At 51.0% G+C, this 14,857-nt stretch overlaps 2 protein-coding genes across 4 annotated transcripts in view; both read right to left on the bottom strand.

Moving 5' to 3' along the window:
• The window catches only part of LOC142003948 (IgGFc-binding protein-like), a 40,073-nt gene extending 38,412 nt beyond the window's left edge, over positions 1–1,661 (bottom strand). For 2 of the 3 annotated variants that reach the window (XM_074981341.1, XM_074981339.1), the window contains exons 1-2: positions 1,600–1,661; positions 123–199 (exon numbers count right to left, since the gene is read on the bottom strand). In XM_074981341.1, the coding sequence (XP_074837442.1) occupies positions 123–177 (55 nt within the window). In that variant the 5' untranslated portion in view covers positions 178–199; positions 1,600–1,661. Of the gene's footprint in view, positions 1–122; positions 200–592; positions 648–1,599 lie in introns of those variants that run through there. The other variant, XM_074981340.1, reaches the window with a different exon arrangement.
• Positions 1,662–7,634: 5,973 nt separating this feature from the next.
• Positions 7,635–14,857, bottom strand: part of FCGBP (Fc gamma binding protein) — a 56,258-nt gene continuing 49,035 nt past the window's right edge. Inside the window, exons 34-37 of the mRNA XM_074981446.1 lie at positions 13,468–13,667; positions 10,698–11,078; positions 8,921–9,207; positions 7,635–7,768 (exon numbers count right to left, since the gene is read on the bottom strand). Of these exons, the coding sequence (XP_074837547.1) occupies positions 7,759–7,768; positions 8,921–9,207; positions 10,698–11,078; positions 13,468–13,667 (878 nt within the window). The 3' untranslated portion in view covers positions 7,635–7,758. The remainder of the gene's footprint in view (positions 7,769–8,920; positions 9,208–10,697; positions 11,079–13,467; positions 13,668–14,857) is intronic.

Raw genomic sequence — 14,857 nt, 5'->3', positions numbered from 1 at the left:
TCTATCCACATCTGGGAATGGGAATGGGACCTACATTGTCCCAAACCCCTCTGGGCCACCCATAATGATGAGCTTCTCATGCTGCAAAGAAAGAGAGAGAGACGCCTCTCTGGATCACTCACCCCAGAGCATGACCATCCTGGCCCACAGGAGCAGCTTGGCCTTTCTGAGCCCCATGGCTGAGCTCACTGTTCAGCGTCTGGAAGACACATCTGGAATTAATAGAGAGCATGCGGCGTGCTGCACAGAAACAGCCCCAAGACAAAATTCCCAGCTGCAGTTCCTACGGCTGAGACGAAGTGTCCACCCAGGGTCTGTTTTTTCGCAGACTTAACTGCAAGTTACAAAGCCAATGCTGCCTGATGGCTAGCCAGGCTAGAGGATGGGGGTCTGATGTTCTACTCCTGCCCCGGTCAAAAGGCTTTGGGTTCATCAGGACCTGCCTCAGTTTCCCCATGTGTACAAGGAGAGAATGGTACTGCCATCCTTTGTGAAGCACTTTGAGATCAAGTAGTGAACAGCACTAGATGTTAACTTAGATTTTATGTGGCCTTCCATCACCAAAGTGCTTCACAGTCTTCATGGTGCTTACCATGAGGGTACAGGTAAGAGCTGGTGGCTCCAGGCCTCCCAGGAACTCTCTGGCAGAGTTGCATCTGACGAAGTGGGTCTTTGCCTACAAAAGCTTATGCTCCAAAATATCTGTTAGTCTATAAGATGCCACAGGACTTCTTCTTCTTTATGGCAGAGCAAGGACTTGAAGCCATTGCACCTCAGAGCCCTAACCACTGGCACCCCCTTTAGGGAGCATCATATCTAGTTCTTTGCATGTGGCACTCAGAGCACTTTAGAAAGACAACCATTATCTCTGCTTGCCCTGCAGAGAAAGTGAGGCACACACAGAGGACATGATGTTCTCTGGCCAACTAGCAGCACAGCGCAAATGAGAACCCAGGTGTCCAGCATCCCAGGCTGGGGGTCCAGCCCTCCGCCTCTGTCCAAACCAGTGGACAGCAAATAAACTGAAAAAGGGGATCAATTCAAAAGCGATTTAAGGAGAATTTCCCCCCTAAGGCACAATCAGCTCGTGGAACGTACTGCCCCATGACGCCATCCAAGCAAAGCACTTCACGGACTTGCCTAAGGTTTGGACAGGTCTGTTGATAATCATAGAAAACTAGGACTGGGAGGGACCCTGAGGGGTCATCGAGTCCAGTCCCCTGCCCTCATGGCAGGACCAGGTACTAGACCATCCCTGACAGATGTCTATCTAAAGTGCTCTTAAATATCTCCAGTGATGGAGATTGCACAACCTCCCTAGGCAGTTTAGTCCAGCCCCCTCCCCTTGCACCCCGTGGTTAAGCTGGGCAGGGTCGTCTGCCTCACAGTCCAGGACACAAGCCAGTCTCTCATGACCTGGCACCAGGAGGGAACGGTCTCTCTAGGCAGGCCTGTTTGTGAAGGTTGAGGACCCTTCTCCTGGAACTTTCTGACTCAAGATCAGCAGCAGGACCCCCAGCTGGAGAGATAATTACAGTCAGCCTCTCAACCAACAGTAGCAGCTGCTAAGCCAGAACAAGAGCCCGCTGGTGCACTTACCTCCAGCCCCTTCAACTTATCCTAGCAAAGAGGGAGCAGCAGAGGGAGATGCCCACTGTGTCCCTCTCCCTCTCTCTGTTGTTCTGCTTCTGCTTCCTCCCTTTATATAGGGACCAAGTGCCAAATCCTTGTGATGATGTACTGCCTGGGGAAGGCTCCATGGCTCCATTGGGACTGGAGTTTCGCCATCACTGACTGGCTGGACCCAAATGGGAAGTGAAAGTAATAGTCTGGCTTTGACTGACTCATGTTTGGCCATTCACTGGCAGGTGGGGGAGAGAAATGGGTTTGTTCACTTTCTTCTGGATTTCCAAATAACAGGCCACTCCCTCCAATTTGATCATTAATAGGCCTCTTGCAGAGGCTGTTATTTAGTGGGTTGGCAGTGTTGTTGAAGCCCTGTTGGTCCAGAATATTAGAGACGAGGAGGGTGAGGGAATATCTATTATTGGACCATCTTCTGTTGGTGCACGAGATAAGCTAGCGAGTTTATACGCAGCTCTTCTTCAGGTGTAGGGAAGCTTTTCTCTTTCCCCAGCAGCAGTGGGTCCAGTAAAAGATATTACCTCACCCATCTTGATTCCCTCATTTATTGGGTGTCAGGGCGAAGACAGAGTCAACCAGCCCAGTGCTGGCTGAGCTTGCGAATTGCAGATGCACACAGATAGCTGCCCAGTTTCTTAGATCCAAAACAAGTGACTAGTTTAGTGGCCAGGAAACCGAACAAAGAATTTGCTAAGAAGCCATTCAGGTTTTCTGGAATTTGCTCAGGGGATCAGCCAGGATTCCCCTCGCAGCTGCAGGGAAAACTGGGTGTGGTTTATTGTCAGGGTGGCCCAACGCCAAGACTGTCCAGAGCTTGTTTGCTTGGAGGGAGTGAGAACAGATGCTGTGCCCAGGGAAAAGCCGAATCCCAGAAATAATAGTAATAGATTTTAAACCAGCAGAAAAACAAACGATGGCAATGTGGGAAAGTGAAAATTAAAAATAGGGACAAGAAAATAAAAAATACAGAAGTGGCAAACAGTGACATAAAGACAAAAGACAAGAGTACAGAGAATGCACCTCTTCTTGTAGCCCTGAAGGGCTGTCTAGAGGAATCACGGGTTTGTGCATATAGACGAAGATGGTTCGGCTCTGGGCTTTATTCCCATATCTGCCCCAGATATAAATCTCTGTTTGACTCAGCTTCCCTGGTGGACCAGTGGAAATACTATTCCCACTGTGTCTCGGAGGCAGTGTGACCTAGTGGATACACACTGACTAGGACTCGAAACTGCTACTCTATGCTGTCCTGTGTGTTGCTATGCACATCACTGAGCAGAACAGTCCTCTAATGGCAGGATCCGTTGTATAAACAAGGTCATAGGGTCCCTCCTCTGAGCCGTACCAAAGGATTTACTCCCTGCTGCGTCCAGGTTTTAAACTGCCGACATTGTGGCAGCACTTGCAGGCCTAAGGAGATAGTAGCAGAGCACTGCCCAGGCACACAGGGTGAGACAGGCCTTCCCCCAGCTGAGATCATGGCCCCACTTTGCCAGACACACAACCAGAGCCAAGCCCTGCCCCAGCTGAGAAAGGCCCGTCAAAAAAGGGGCCTGGCTGTGTCCATTCAGAGGTACTGAGCCACTGCTAAAAGTCCAGTTACCAAGGGCAGGGGAGTGGGGAGGGCCTGTCGCCCAGCCCTGAAGAGGTGGCTCCTGAGGCCGTAGGCTTCAGGCCTCTGGTTTGTGCAATGCCCAGGACAATGGGGCCCTGATCTCCGGTGGGGCAGGGCCCGTCTCTGAGCCATGTCTGGCACAAGTAGGCCCTGACCCCAGCCGCCTTCCTGCACAGAACCCTCCAACCTCCCCCTGAGCGGCCTGTCCAACAGCCTCTTTCTCCACCCACTCAAGCTCCCCGGCCCAGCCTCAGGCAGCCCTTTTGAGGAGCCTGCTCTGCAGGGCGGTGGTGGAGGACAGGGCACAGGGGCCCATGTGGAGGAGAGTGAGGGACTCCCAGCAGGACTGGAACCCTTCCTGGCCACACTCTGGGGCAGCTCTGAGATGGGGAGGGCTGACAGAGCTGGCCTGGTGGGGCCCAAGTCAGCACATGGTCTCTGGGGCTTGGCTGTTGAGCAGTGGATGTCCATTGGCGTGTAGGGCCCTGAAGGCGCGGTGCCCAAGGCAAACGCCTTGCTCTAAGGCCAGGCGTGACGGCGTGAGTGGCTGGCGAAAGAGGGTGTTGAACAGGCAGCTCAGAGGGAGATGGGCAGCCTCTGTGCAGGAGGGCTGCTGAGATAAGGGCTTACTTGTTCTAGGCGCTGCCTACACGCAGCCAGAGACAGGCCCTGCCCCAGCAGAGATCAGGGCCCCGGAGTGCTGGGTGCTGCACACACACCGAGCCAGAGACAGGCCCTGCCCCAGCAGAGATCAGGGCCCCGGAGTGCTGGGTGCTGCACGGACACCGAGCCAGAGACAGGCCCTGCCCCAGCAGAGATCAGGGCCTCGGAGTGCTGGGTGCTGCACACACACCGAGCCAGAGACAGGCCCTGCCCCAGCAGAGATCAGGGCCTCGGAGTGCTGGGTGCTGCACACACACCGAGCCAGAGACAGGCCTTGCCCCAGCAGAGATGAGGCCAGGCTCTGAGTCTGGCTGTGTGGCACCCGTGTGCCCCGTCTCTCTCCGCAGCCCCTACAGTGAACCCAGCCATGCCAGACTCCCAGGAAATGGGGTGTGGGCCCTTCAGGGAGCGAGACGCCCAGGGAGCATTGATGGGGGCACCAGCAGCCTTTGCACCAGCACTCCTGAGTGACTGCTGGGCTGCAGAAGCTGAGCAGGCTCAGGGCAGCCCAGGGGACTGAAGGTTGAAGCCCAGTCCATTCGGTGCTGCCTCCCTCTGAGCTCCTGGGTCAGCCCCCGGGGAGAGAGCCCCTAGCTGCTTCCCAGCCCGCCTCATCTCCGTCCCTCCTGCTCCAGCTGGGCCTGCGCTCTGCCTCCCTGCAGAGAGGCGGGAAAACCCCTCCTGGTGGGGCCTTGGCTGCTAGCGGCAGGGAGCTGCTGGCCCCTTACTGACCCTTTGGGGATGTAGTTGCGTGGCTCTGGGTACCAGGAGAAAGGGGTGGGGCTGATGGCAAAGAAGGACCCTGAGATTGACAGTCTTCAGGGCCAGTGAGCAGTGGCCAAAATGAAAGGTTTTCACCCCTAGCTGGGGATGAGGGCGGAGCTGGCTGTCGCAGGCTGCAGCTCTCAGAGGGTGAGAAAGGGGTCCCTGCTCTGCCCCAGCCAGGGCAGGGTGACACGTTACTGGCCACAGACCCATCCGTGGCCCAGTCAGTGAACTGCTCCATATTGGGTTTGCTCCTGGCCTAGCGCACAGAACCCGCCTCCTCAGAAGGTTTGGTGAAATTCCCCACCTGGTAAAGCTCTGTATGAATGGCCCTGTTGTAAGCAGGGCAATTAGGGACTTTAAAAAGTATCACTGGCACTTGGACCCTGTGTAGAGGTCAGAAGGTCAAATTTCGGCCCTCCGCCGCCGAAAGATGGCTAACCCCTGGCTTGACCAATGGGGACTGTCTGATCCCCCAGGCCACAGCAAGGATCTTTTTAGCAGCTGGAGGAAGGTTTGAAAAGAGAGATGGTGACATCGTCAGTTAGCCTCTGTCCACCCCACCCATCTCAACACTTGAAAGCCCATCTGGAAAATAAAGACTTTGAACTGGAGAGGCTTGGTCTGAGGCTGGAAGGTTGCCTCAGCCTGTGTATTGAGAAACCATCACCTGCTAGTACCATCTGTCAGGGTGAGACATGGCTCGATTCAAATCCCGCTTAGTGTGTAGAACTTAGCCCGTGAATTTATTTTTTATTGCTTGGGACATAAGAACAGCCATAATGGATCCATCTGGCCCTGTATCCCGCCTTCACACTGTGGCCAATGCCAGATGCTTCAGAGGGAAGGAGTAGAACAGGCAGTCGCTAAGTGATCCACCCTGCTATCTACTCCCACCTTCTGACAGTCACAAAGTTTACAGATCTATCTGGAGTATGGGGTTGGGATGCTAACCCTCTTGGCTCATAGCCATTGATGGGTCTACTCTGCATGAATTTATCTAGTTCTTCGCAGCATCTCCTCGCAACACAACAGCCAGACAATGTGTTGTGGTGTGTGTTAGGTTTTTTGTTTTTGAATCTGTTATTTCATCAGGTGACTCCTAGTTCTTGTGTTATGAGAAGGACTCAACGGCACTTTCTTAATTACATTCTCCAAATGAGTCATGATTTTATAGATCTCTGTCATAGCTCTCCTTAGTCATCTCTTTTTCAGGCTGGAATGCCCCCGTTTTATGAATCTCTGTTCATATTGAAGCTGTTCCATACCCCTAATAATTTTTCTTGCCCTTTTCTGTAGTTTTTTCAATTCCAAAGTGTTTCTGCGTTGGGGCAACCAGATCTGTACTCCATATTCAAAATGTGGCCCTACCCTGGACTTACATAGGGACAATATGATATTTTTCTGTCTTATCATCTACCTCCTTCCCAATGATCCTCAATATTCTGTTAGGGCAGGTCTATACTTGACCTTAAAGTCATTCTGTGATATGTAACTTTAGTTACGGCAATTGCATAGCTGGAATCGACATATCTAGGATCGACATATCTATGACCGACTGACCCCACTAGGTGCACAAAATCGATCCCTGGCAGATTAAACCTGGACTGGGTTGATCTCCCAGTAAGTGTAGATGTCCTGTAGCTTGTTTAACTGCCATGGCACACTGTGTCCGTTTTCAGAGAACGCTTCCCCATGACTCCAAGATCTCTGTCTTTAACAGTAATAGCTAATTTAGATGCCAACATCTTTTTTGTAAAGTTGGGATTGTGTTTTCCAGTGTGTATTATTTTGTGTTTGTCAGCATTGAATTCATCTGCCATTTTGTTGCAAAGACACCCAGTTGTGTCAGATCCCTTCGTAGCTCTTCACAACTGGCTTCAGAATCATCAATTGTGAGCCATTATGATCATGTTGTTTGATTGGCTCTGTAACAACCCCGAGATCTTTCCCAAAATAATCCCTAAAGCGGATCTGTTAGAAAAACAACAATCTTGATTGTAAAAGTTATCGGTGGTGGAAAATCCATCCAATGGCTGATTACTTTCACTGTTAAAACTTTACACCTTATTTCTACTTTGAAATTGGCTACCTTCCACTTCTTGGCCTTGGAGCATGTTGTACCTTTTGCTGCTAGAATGAAGACTTAAATATATAATGTTTGCCACATAGGTGGACATAGACTGGGATCAAGTCTCCTTTTAATCTTCTCTTTGTTCTACTAAACAGACAGCTGCAAGAGTCTCCTGTAATAAAAGTGTGTTTTCTATTCCTTTAATCGTTCGTGTATGTCCCTTCTGAACCCTCCCCAGTCTATCAACATCCTTCTCGAACTGTAGACTATGGAAGTGAGGACTTTCTTCCAACTGTGGCTTCATCTGTGCCAAACAGAGAGGTAAAATAGTCTCTTAACTTTCTCTTTGATGAAGATTAAGCTTCATAAATCTTGCTCTACTGGCCCTGTATGTCTTCAGACATACTTGTAGCTCTTTGCTGAAGTCTCTCCAATTCTGCCCCAAAGATGCAGCCAGCGTGTTAATGTCTGCACTTCGGTTACCTAACCCAATTGAGGCCAAGACAGCAACTAGGTTTCTTACACAAATACACCAAATACCAGGGGGAATACAAATTCCGATAGTCTATTTGAAAAAAACAAACAAACAAACTTTTCTACCTCTTCATCTAAAGCTTCATCCTCACCCATAAGTTTTACCAGCTGGATGTATTATAATGGTTAGTTCTTCGTATTTTGTACTGTTAATTTTTTGTATTTTGGTTGCACCTGGGACCACCTGGGATTCCATTGTGCTAGGTACTGGGCAGACACAGAACAAAAAGATTGTTTTGTGCTCTTCCACCAAGTCAGGAAATTACACTAAGATAGAAGCAGGTTGCTATAAAAAAATCACTGGACATAACGTGCAAAACTGAGTTTATTGGTTCACAATCATGTCTGCAGTTTTGTTTCTTTTTATTAACCAAGAGCATACAGTCTTTTCTCACTAAATACCCTAGAGGATGCAGGAAATCCTCTCCAGGGAGAGAAGATGCTTCAGCAGCCAGGATTTTGTTTACAAGTCACTAGAAGACAAAAATAGGAGAGGAGTTAGTCAGCCTCCTTTCGGACTGGGACGAGATCTCAGAAAGAATCCTTTGCAATTAATTCATCGATGTTAAGTTCCAAAGGGAGCATGAGGTCACGTAATCTGACTTTCTGCCCAGCACAGGCAAAGAATTTCAACCACTCTTTCCTGTAGTGCGGAAACTATACTATGCTGCAATGGAAGGAGATGCTTTCACGGTCAGTAGCTAGTGGCTGGATTGCAGTGTGTCTCTTAGATGGTGTGCTATAAAGACAAGGTAGCGACAGAGAATCCACCATGCCCCTTAGTCAGTTGCTCCCATCGTTAATTATCCTCTCTGTTGATTAGTCACTTGAACCTTTGAATGGCATCTTCCACATACTGGGGCCTGCTCTGTCTTTGTTGGTAGATTAAGGAGCCCTCTGCTTTCAGAAGTCTCCTTCCCATACAGAACCTGTAGACCGGGGGTGGGCAATAATTTTTGATGGGGGGCCACACCAAGATTTTGGCAAGAGGTAAAGGGCTGCATCTTTCTATGGAGGGGGTGAATAGTCTGGGAAAGAGGTTGTGTGTGGAAGGGAACTGGGGGGTAGGGAACTGGGTGCTTGAGAGAGTGTGGGGTTTGAGAGGGAGTTTGAGTGAAGGAGGGGGTTGTGACCTGGGGCAGGGGATTAGGGTGTACGGTCTGGTAGAGGGTATGGGTGCAGGAGAGGCTTCTGACCTGGGGGAGTTGTATGTGGGGGGGTGCCAGATGTGTGAGGGAGTTGGGGTGCTGTGGGGTGGTGGTGTTAGATGCAGACTCTGGCCAGAGGGCGCTTACCTAAGCGATTCCCAGCCAGCCGCACTCTCAGGTAAGCTTTCAGGCTTGCTAGCAGCCTTAGACCATTCCATGAGGCTCTCAGTGGGGCAGATAAGTTTTCCCATGATGCACCCTGCCCTAGCAAAAGCTCTTGGTTCCTACTGGTCTGAAAACGGCCAACGGGATCAGAGAGATTGTGCTGCACTTTGAGAGGCACTGCTCTGTGTGCAGGGGCAGGTCAGATTAAAACGCTTGGTGGGCCACATCTGGCCCGCAGGCTCAATCTTGCTCACCACGCTATAGGCAATCATACAAAAGTCAACAGATGGGCAGCCCTGCAGAGCCACTCACCACCCAGAGAAGTCTCTGGCCTTCCAGGCAGCAACAACTTCTGTGATGTTCCCCACGACTCGCCCACCGGGCAGCTGCAGGTCGTCAGAGATGTCACCGTTGAAATTCCCGCAGGACGCACACAGCTTGTCAGCCAGGCTCGCGCTGACCCGCACCATCACCTCCCCGCTGGGGCGGAACAGAACCTGCATCCCCGAGGCCTGGACAACGGCCACACCGCCCTGAGATTCACGCACAGACACGGCAGCGGAGACCTTTGCCGGGAGCCGCACCGAGCGCCCATTCACCTGCAGCACATGGACACGGGTCGGAGGAGAGCTTCAGAGCTGCTTTGCTCACAGGCTGATCCTTTCCTCCAACAGATGCTGGCCCAATACATGGTGTCCCTCACCCACTGTACTTCTCTAGTACCCTGGGACGAACACACCTCCAAGAGTGCTGCATGCAGCCATTCAGGTTATCAAGTTCTGACATCTCGGCTACGTCTACACGTGCACCCAACTTCGAAATAGCTTATTTCGATGTTGCGACATCGAAATAGGCTATTTCGATGAATAACGTCTACACGTCCTCCAGGGCTGGCAACGTCGATGTTCAACTTCGACGTTGCTCAGCCCAACATCGAAATAGGCACAGCGAGGGAACGTCTACACGCCAAAGTAGCACACATCGAAATAAGGGAGCCAGGCACAGCTGCAGACAGGGTCACGGGGCGGACTCAACAGCAAGTCGCTCCCTTAAAGGGCCCCTCCCAGACACACTTTCATTAAACAGTGCAAGATACACAGAGCCAACAACTAGTTGCAGACCCTGTATATGCAGCACGGACCCCCAGCTGCAGCAGCAGCAGCCAGAAGCCCTGGGCTAAGGGCTGCTGCCCACGGTGACCACAGAGCCCCGCAAGGGCTGGAGAGAGAGTATCTCTCAACCCCCCAGCTGATGGCCGCCATGGAGGACCCCGCTATTTCGATGTTGCGGGACGCGGATCGTCTACACGTCCCTACTTCGATGTTGAACGTCGAAGTAGGGCGCTATTCCCATCCGCTCATGGGGTTAGCGACTTCGACGTCTCGCCGCCTAACGTCGATTTCAACTTCGAAATAGCGCCCAACACGTGTAGATGTGACGGGCGCTATTTCGAAGTTACTGCCGCTACTTCGAAGTAGCGTGCACGTGTAGACGCAGCCCTCCTCTGCCCGGGGGGAGGGGTGATCTCTCTCCCTGTGGATGGGACCCCTATGAAGGAGGAAGGATATCTCCCCACATGGACAGGGGCCCCTGCAATGGGGGTCTCTCCCTCAATGGGCAGGGCATTCCCCCAAGTCAATGTCCTCCAGTTCAAGTAGGGATCTCTCCCGGGGAACCTCCTGGATCACAGAGACACCTCCTAGAGCAAATCTTAGAGGGGAGGCACACCAGGGGGAGTGGTGGGGTGAAGGGAGTCGGGACTCCCGGGTTGCCTCCCCAGCTCTGGGAGAGGACTGGGCTCTCGGGGCTTAGAACAGGGGGAAGTCAGGACTCCTGGACTCTAATTCAGTTTTGCTATTGTATAATTGTACATCCACGACTCTTGCCACCTCCCAGAGCCTGTACACCAGGTCCTGTCAACAGAGGGGATCTGTGAGGTTGAATAAACCAGTCCTCGAGCTGCCCACATTGGCCTCCGTTATGGGGGTCAACATTATTGTAATTTCTAGGCTTTTCGCCATTTCAGGGGCAGCTGAATGGAGCTCCCTGCCCCTTTGCCTGAGGCTGTTCTGACCTGGCCCTCTCTTACCCAGGTCTCTTTGTTCTTTTTCACAGCTATGAAAGCATCTTGGAAGAAAATGTAGGCGGTCGTCCCAGCCATGAGTCCGTCATCGGTGCACGCCCTGACTTCTACCACCAGCCTGAACCAGGAGGAGGCGCTGTCGTTGCAGAGAGAAGCCAGTTCATAAGCTCCAACGGGGAGATCTCCGCCAGAGGCGCCGTCGAAGGAGGTGAGCCGGCCTCCGGGGAGCAGGGTGCACTGGCCGTCCTGCTTCACGCAGCCACGCACCCCGCGCTGGAGCGCACAGATCTCTTTGGCGGGGCAGCTGTGCGGCTCACAGCTGAGCCCGCCTGAGGCCTGGCAGGTGCATTTCTCGGAGCAAGTGCTGGAGATGATGCTCTCCCCGGCCTGCAGAGGAATCCCCAAACAACGGTGTTACAGGAAAGCAGGGTGAGAAAAGTCCCAGGGTGGGATCAACTCAAAGCTCCCTTTGGTCATTTAAATTACAGCAGCCTGCCAAGGCCTGGCTGGGTGCTGGATGTACAACCCTGAGTCGTCTCAGATCTTTCTTCTGCACAGGTAGCCCAGCCCAGGTGTGAGCAGCCACACTGCAAAATCCCATCCAAATTGCTGTGTCCTCCCTGGTGCTGATCTCTGCCACTGGGACACGGTAATAACATTCCTGGCTTCCCACTGTTTTGGGAGCAGGTTCTTGGGATATCTTATGCACCCTAGCGGTGCACTGAGGTATTGCACCTGTTGTATGGCCCGTTCCATGGAGCCCGCAGCTTCAACCACCTTTTGTAGGGTGAGCTGGGGCTCTGTTAGTAGGTGCTTCCGTCTAGCTCTGCAGGTCATGCACTAACCTGTCACGTATGGCTTCATTTAACATCCGCTTACATCCAGACTTCCGCCAGCTTTTTCAGAGTGGCTACGAATTGTACAACTGTTTTGCTTTCCTTCGATCTCCTTTCTGCTCTGCCCAGTGGTTTGAGAGCATAACATGACCCCAGGATTTTCACAATGTCACTCTAAGGTTTAGTCTCTGGCTTAACAGGGTGCAGTAAACCATGTAGCAGAGAGGAGATCTTTGTCCCTAGACCACTTAAGAACATTAGCACCTTCTGCTCTTCCTTAATGTCATTTGGCAGTAACAAAAACAACGAGGGGTCCTGTGGCACCTTGTAGACTAACACCAATGTATGAGCATAAGCTTTTGTGGGCAAAGACCCACTTCGTCAGATGCAGACCTGCAGGGTCTGACGAAGTGGGTCTTTGCCCACGAAAGCTTATGCTCGTACATTTCTGTTAGTCTATAAGGTGCCACAGGACCCCTCGTTGCTTTTGCAGATCCAGATTAACACAGCTACCCCTCTGATACTTGCAATAACAAAATGCTCAAAATACATGCCATTTCTCTCTGCCACCTCAGAACGTCTCAGAAGCCTCCTAAGTGTAGACATGGCTTTTGGTTTTTTTGGCTTTTTTTTGATCTCCCAGCCTCAGGGCTTCCCTCAGGAAAAAAGCAGCTGCTGGTTTCAATTTCAGTTTGCACCATCAGTGTAACACTCGGTTCTCACCACCCCTTCAGAACAAGAGTCCTTTGCTTCCATTGACTTCCTATCCTCGGAGGCAACACAGGAATTCCCATCCCCCATCACCACTTTGTTATATTATTTGGAGTCACCAAGCTTAGGAGGAAATCACTTGAACGCAGAGAGCTGCTTATCCAAGTATTCCTTGTCACGCTCCAAGCTAGAATCAACGAAAATGGGCTGACCCTGCACACAGTTACTGTGAAAACAATCACATCTATCACTACGACAACCCAATACATAACAACTAGCCAGAGTGTAAACAGCACCTGGGGTCCACCCCAAACTTTCGCCTCTCCCACCAGTTTGGCCAGCCATCCTAAGCTGAAAGAACCACTGAACTCCATTGAAGACATCAGAATGACCATACATGGTCCATCCAGCCTGAAATCCTGTCTGACAGTACTGGGGCCCAAAGCTTGAGAGACAATGAACAGAACAGGGCAATTAGTGAGAGATCCATCCCCTGCCACACCTACCCAGGTTCTGGCAGCCAGTGAGTTAGGGGTACCCCGAGCAGGGATTGGATCCTGACACCCTTGGCTTATAGCCACTAATGCCCTGTCCTGCTGGAACTTATCTAATTTTTTTTAACCCAGTTACAGTTTTGGCTGCCACAACAGCCCCGGCAACAAGTTCCCCAGGTTGACTTTATGTTTCCTGAAATACTTCCTGACTGGGCTGAAGATGGAACATGGTAAGTTAATGAAGTTCCTAGACGTGACAGGCATCAGTCCCATTCCCTGTCTTCCAAGCCAGCCACTTCCTGTAACTGGGGTCTACACTGAACCTGGGGGCCTCTAGCAGGCAAAGGCTTCTGATCCCAATTCCCCACCTGCTGAACCAGCCAGTGTCCTACACTGGAACTGGATCAGCGCCAGCACCCCCTAGCAGGGAAGGGCTCCGTGTCCCATTCTCCATCTGTTCCCATGGTTCTCCTGTGACAAAACCCAGCACATGGCACACAATTTCATTTCCATGTGTGAGGATCACACGGGGCAGGTGTCTGGACACTTTCCTGACTAGATGCCCTATTCAGCACCAGTCACGGGGGCCATGGAAGGCAGGACAGTTCTAGGGCACACAGACACATTGTCACTGTAATTCCTGTTGGGAAGGTGGGACAGTCCCAAAGCTACAAGGGCATCTGATGGAAAATTGCAGCATCGGGGATGACAGCCAACTGATACCCCAGCACCCACCTGGAGGTAGCGCCCATCAAGCAGGCAGCCGCATCCTTCCACGGACACACACGATTCCCCATTGAACGCGTAGCCGGCTTCACACTGGCAGCCTTCAAAGCACCTTGCAGTGCACTGGGCAGGGGAGAACAAGCCGGCACATGTGAAATCGCAGGATCTAGTGCACGGCTCGTAGTGGCTGTTGGCCGGGCAGGTGAAAGCTGGAGAGACAGAAGTGAAGGAGACAGAGGCATGGAGAACAGATTACACCACAGACGTAGTGATTAGAGCCGTGTGGGAGATAGAGCTGGCACAGCATTTTGATGACAGAATTTTTGCTGAAAAATTGCAGTTCTTATTTGAGTCAAATTGAACAAAATGCTTTTAGGTGGAAAAAAGCCTGTTTGGGTTTCCAAAACAGAAATTGACTGATTAAAAACAAAATCACAAATGCACACACAAAAGAGTGAATGCCACCCCAAAACGGTGGAGTTAAAACAAAAACTTGGCTAATTTTTTAATGCAAAATCCTTCAGTTGTAGAAAGAGAATAAATCTGAATCAAGTTTTCCCACTTAAAACAGTGGAAAAAAATGGTTTGGGGTCCAGTCAAACCAGATTTTGGGGAAGGGTTTTTCAGCTTGGCCTCTGATCAAAATAGTCCATTAGTCATTCACCTCTGGTGCATAACCGATCTTCTGTTCTCAGCCTGAGTTGAAACTGAAACAAGAGCATTTTTATTTTACTTTTCAAGGCATTATTTAGCTTTAAAAAACCTTGAATAAGTCATTCAAAAATTGGTTTCAGTTTTTCCAGAATTGCTTTTCCTGACCAAAAGCAATCAGCAAATTTGACCGAAATTCTCCCAACATTTCTGTCAACCTGAAAACGTATTTTTGTGTTAAAAACAAAAACAAAAAACCTTTTATCTGAAGATTATGTCCTGAAGTGATAGTTCATACTTTGTGGATTAGGACTTGTTTGATCACTAGTGGAGTGATTTTCTGGCTGTTTGCTGGAGGCTGGGTTTAGGTAATGTCTGGGGTTCAGCTCCCTCTAGCCCAGTAAGGGAGTATGTGGGATGCATTGACTCGCATGGAAGAATGCCTTGCACTAAATCATTCACATGACATGTGGCAGTGCAGCACCTCCTGGCACTGCTATGGGGCACTGCAGGGTGAGGGGTGTGGGGTCAGCACTGACTCTGGAGGAGACAGTGTAGTCCTGAGGTTGTGTCTGCACTACAGCAGCTATAGAGGCACTGCTGCTGTGTTCCACCCCACCCCCTGCAGCATGCCGTCCGCCCATTCCTTGGCTCTCCTGACTGCTTTACCCTGGGATCCGACAAACGGAGAGACTGTGATACCGTATCGCTAACTGTAACTACAGCTGACGATAAGAGCAGGCTGTAG

Source organism: Carettochelys insculpta, chromosome 30, assembly GCF_033958435.1.
Source record: "Carettochelys insculpta isolate YL-2023 chromosome 30, ASM3395843v1, whole genome shotgun sequence".
Classification (NCBI taxonomy): Eukaryota; Metazoa; Chordata; order Testudines; family Carettochelyidae; genus Carettochelys; species Carettochelys insculpta.
The sequence above is the reverse complement of the archived record's forward strand: the minus strand, read 5'-3'. Positions and strand labels throughout refer to the sequence as shown.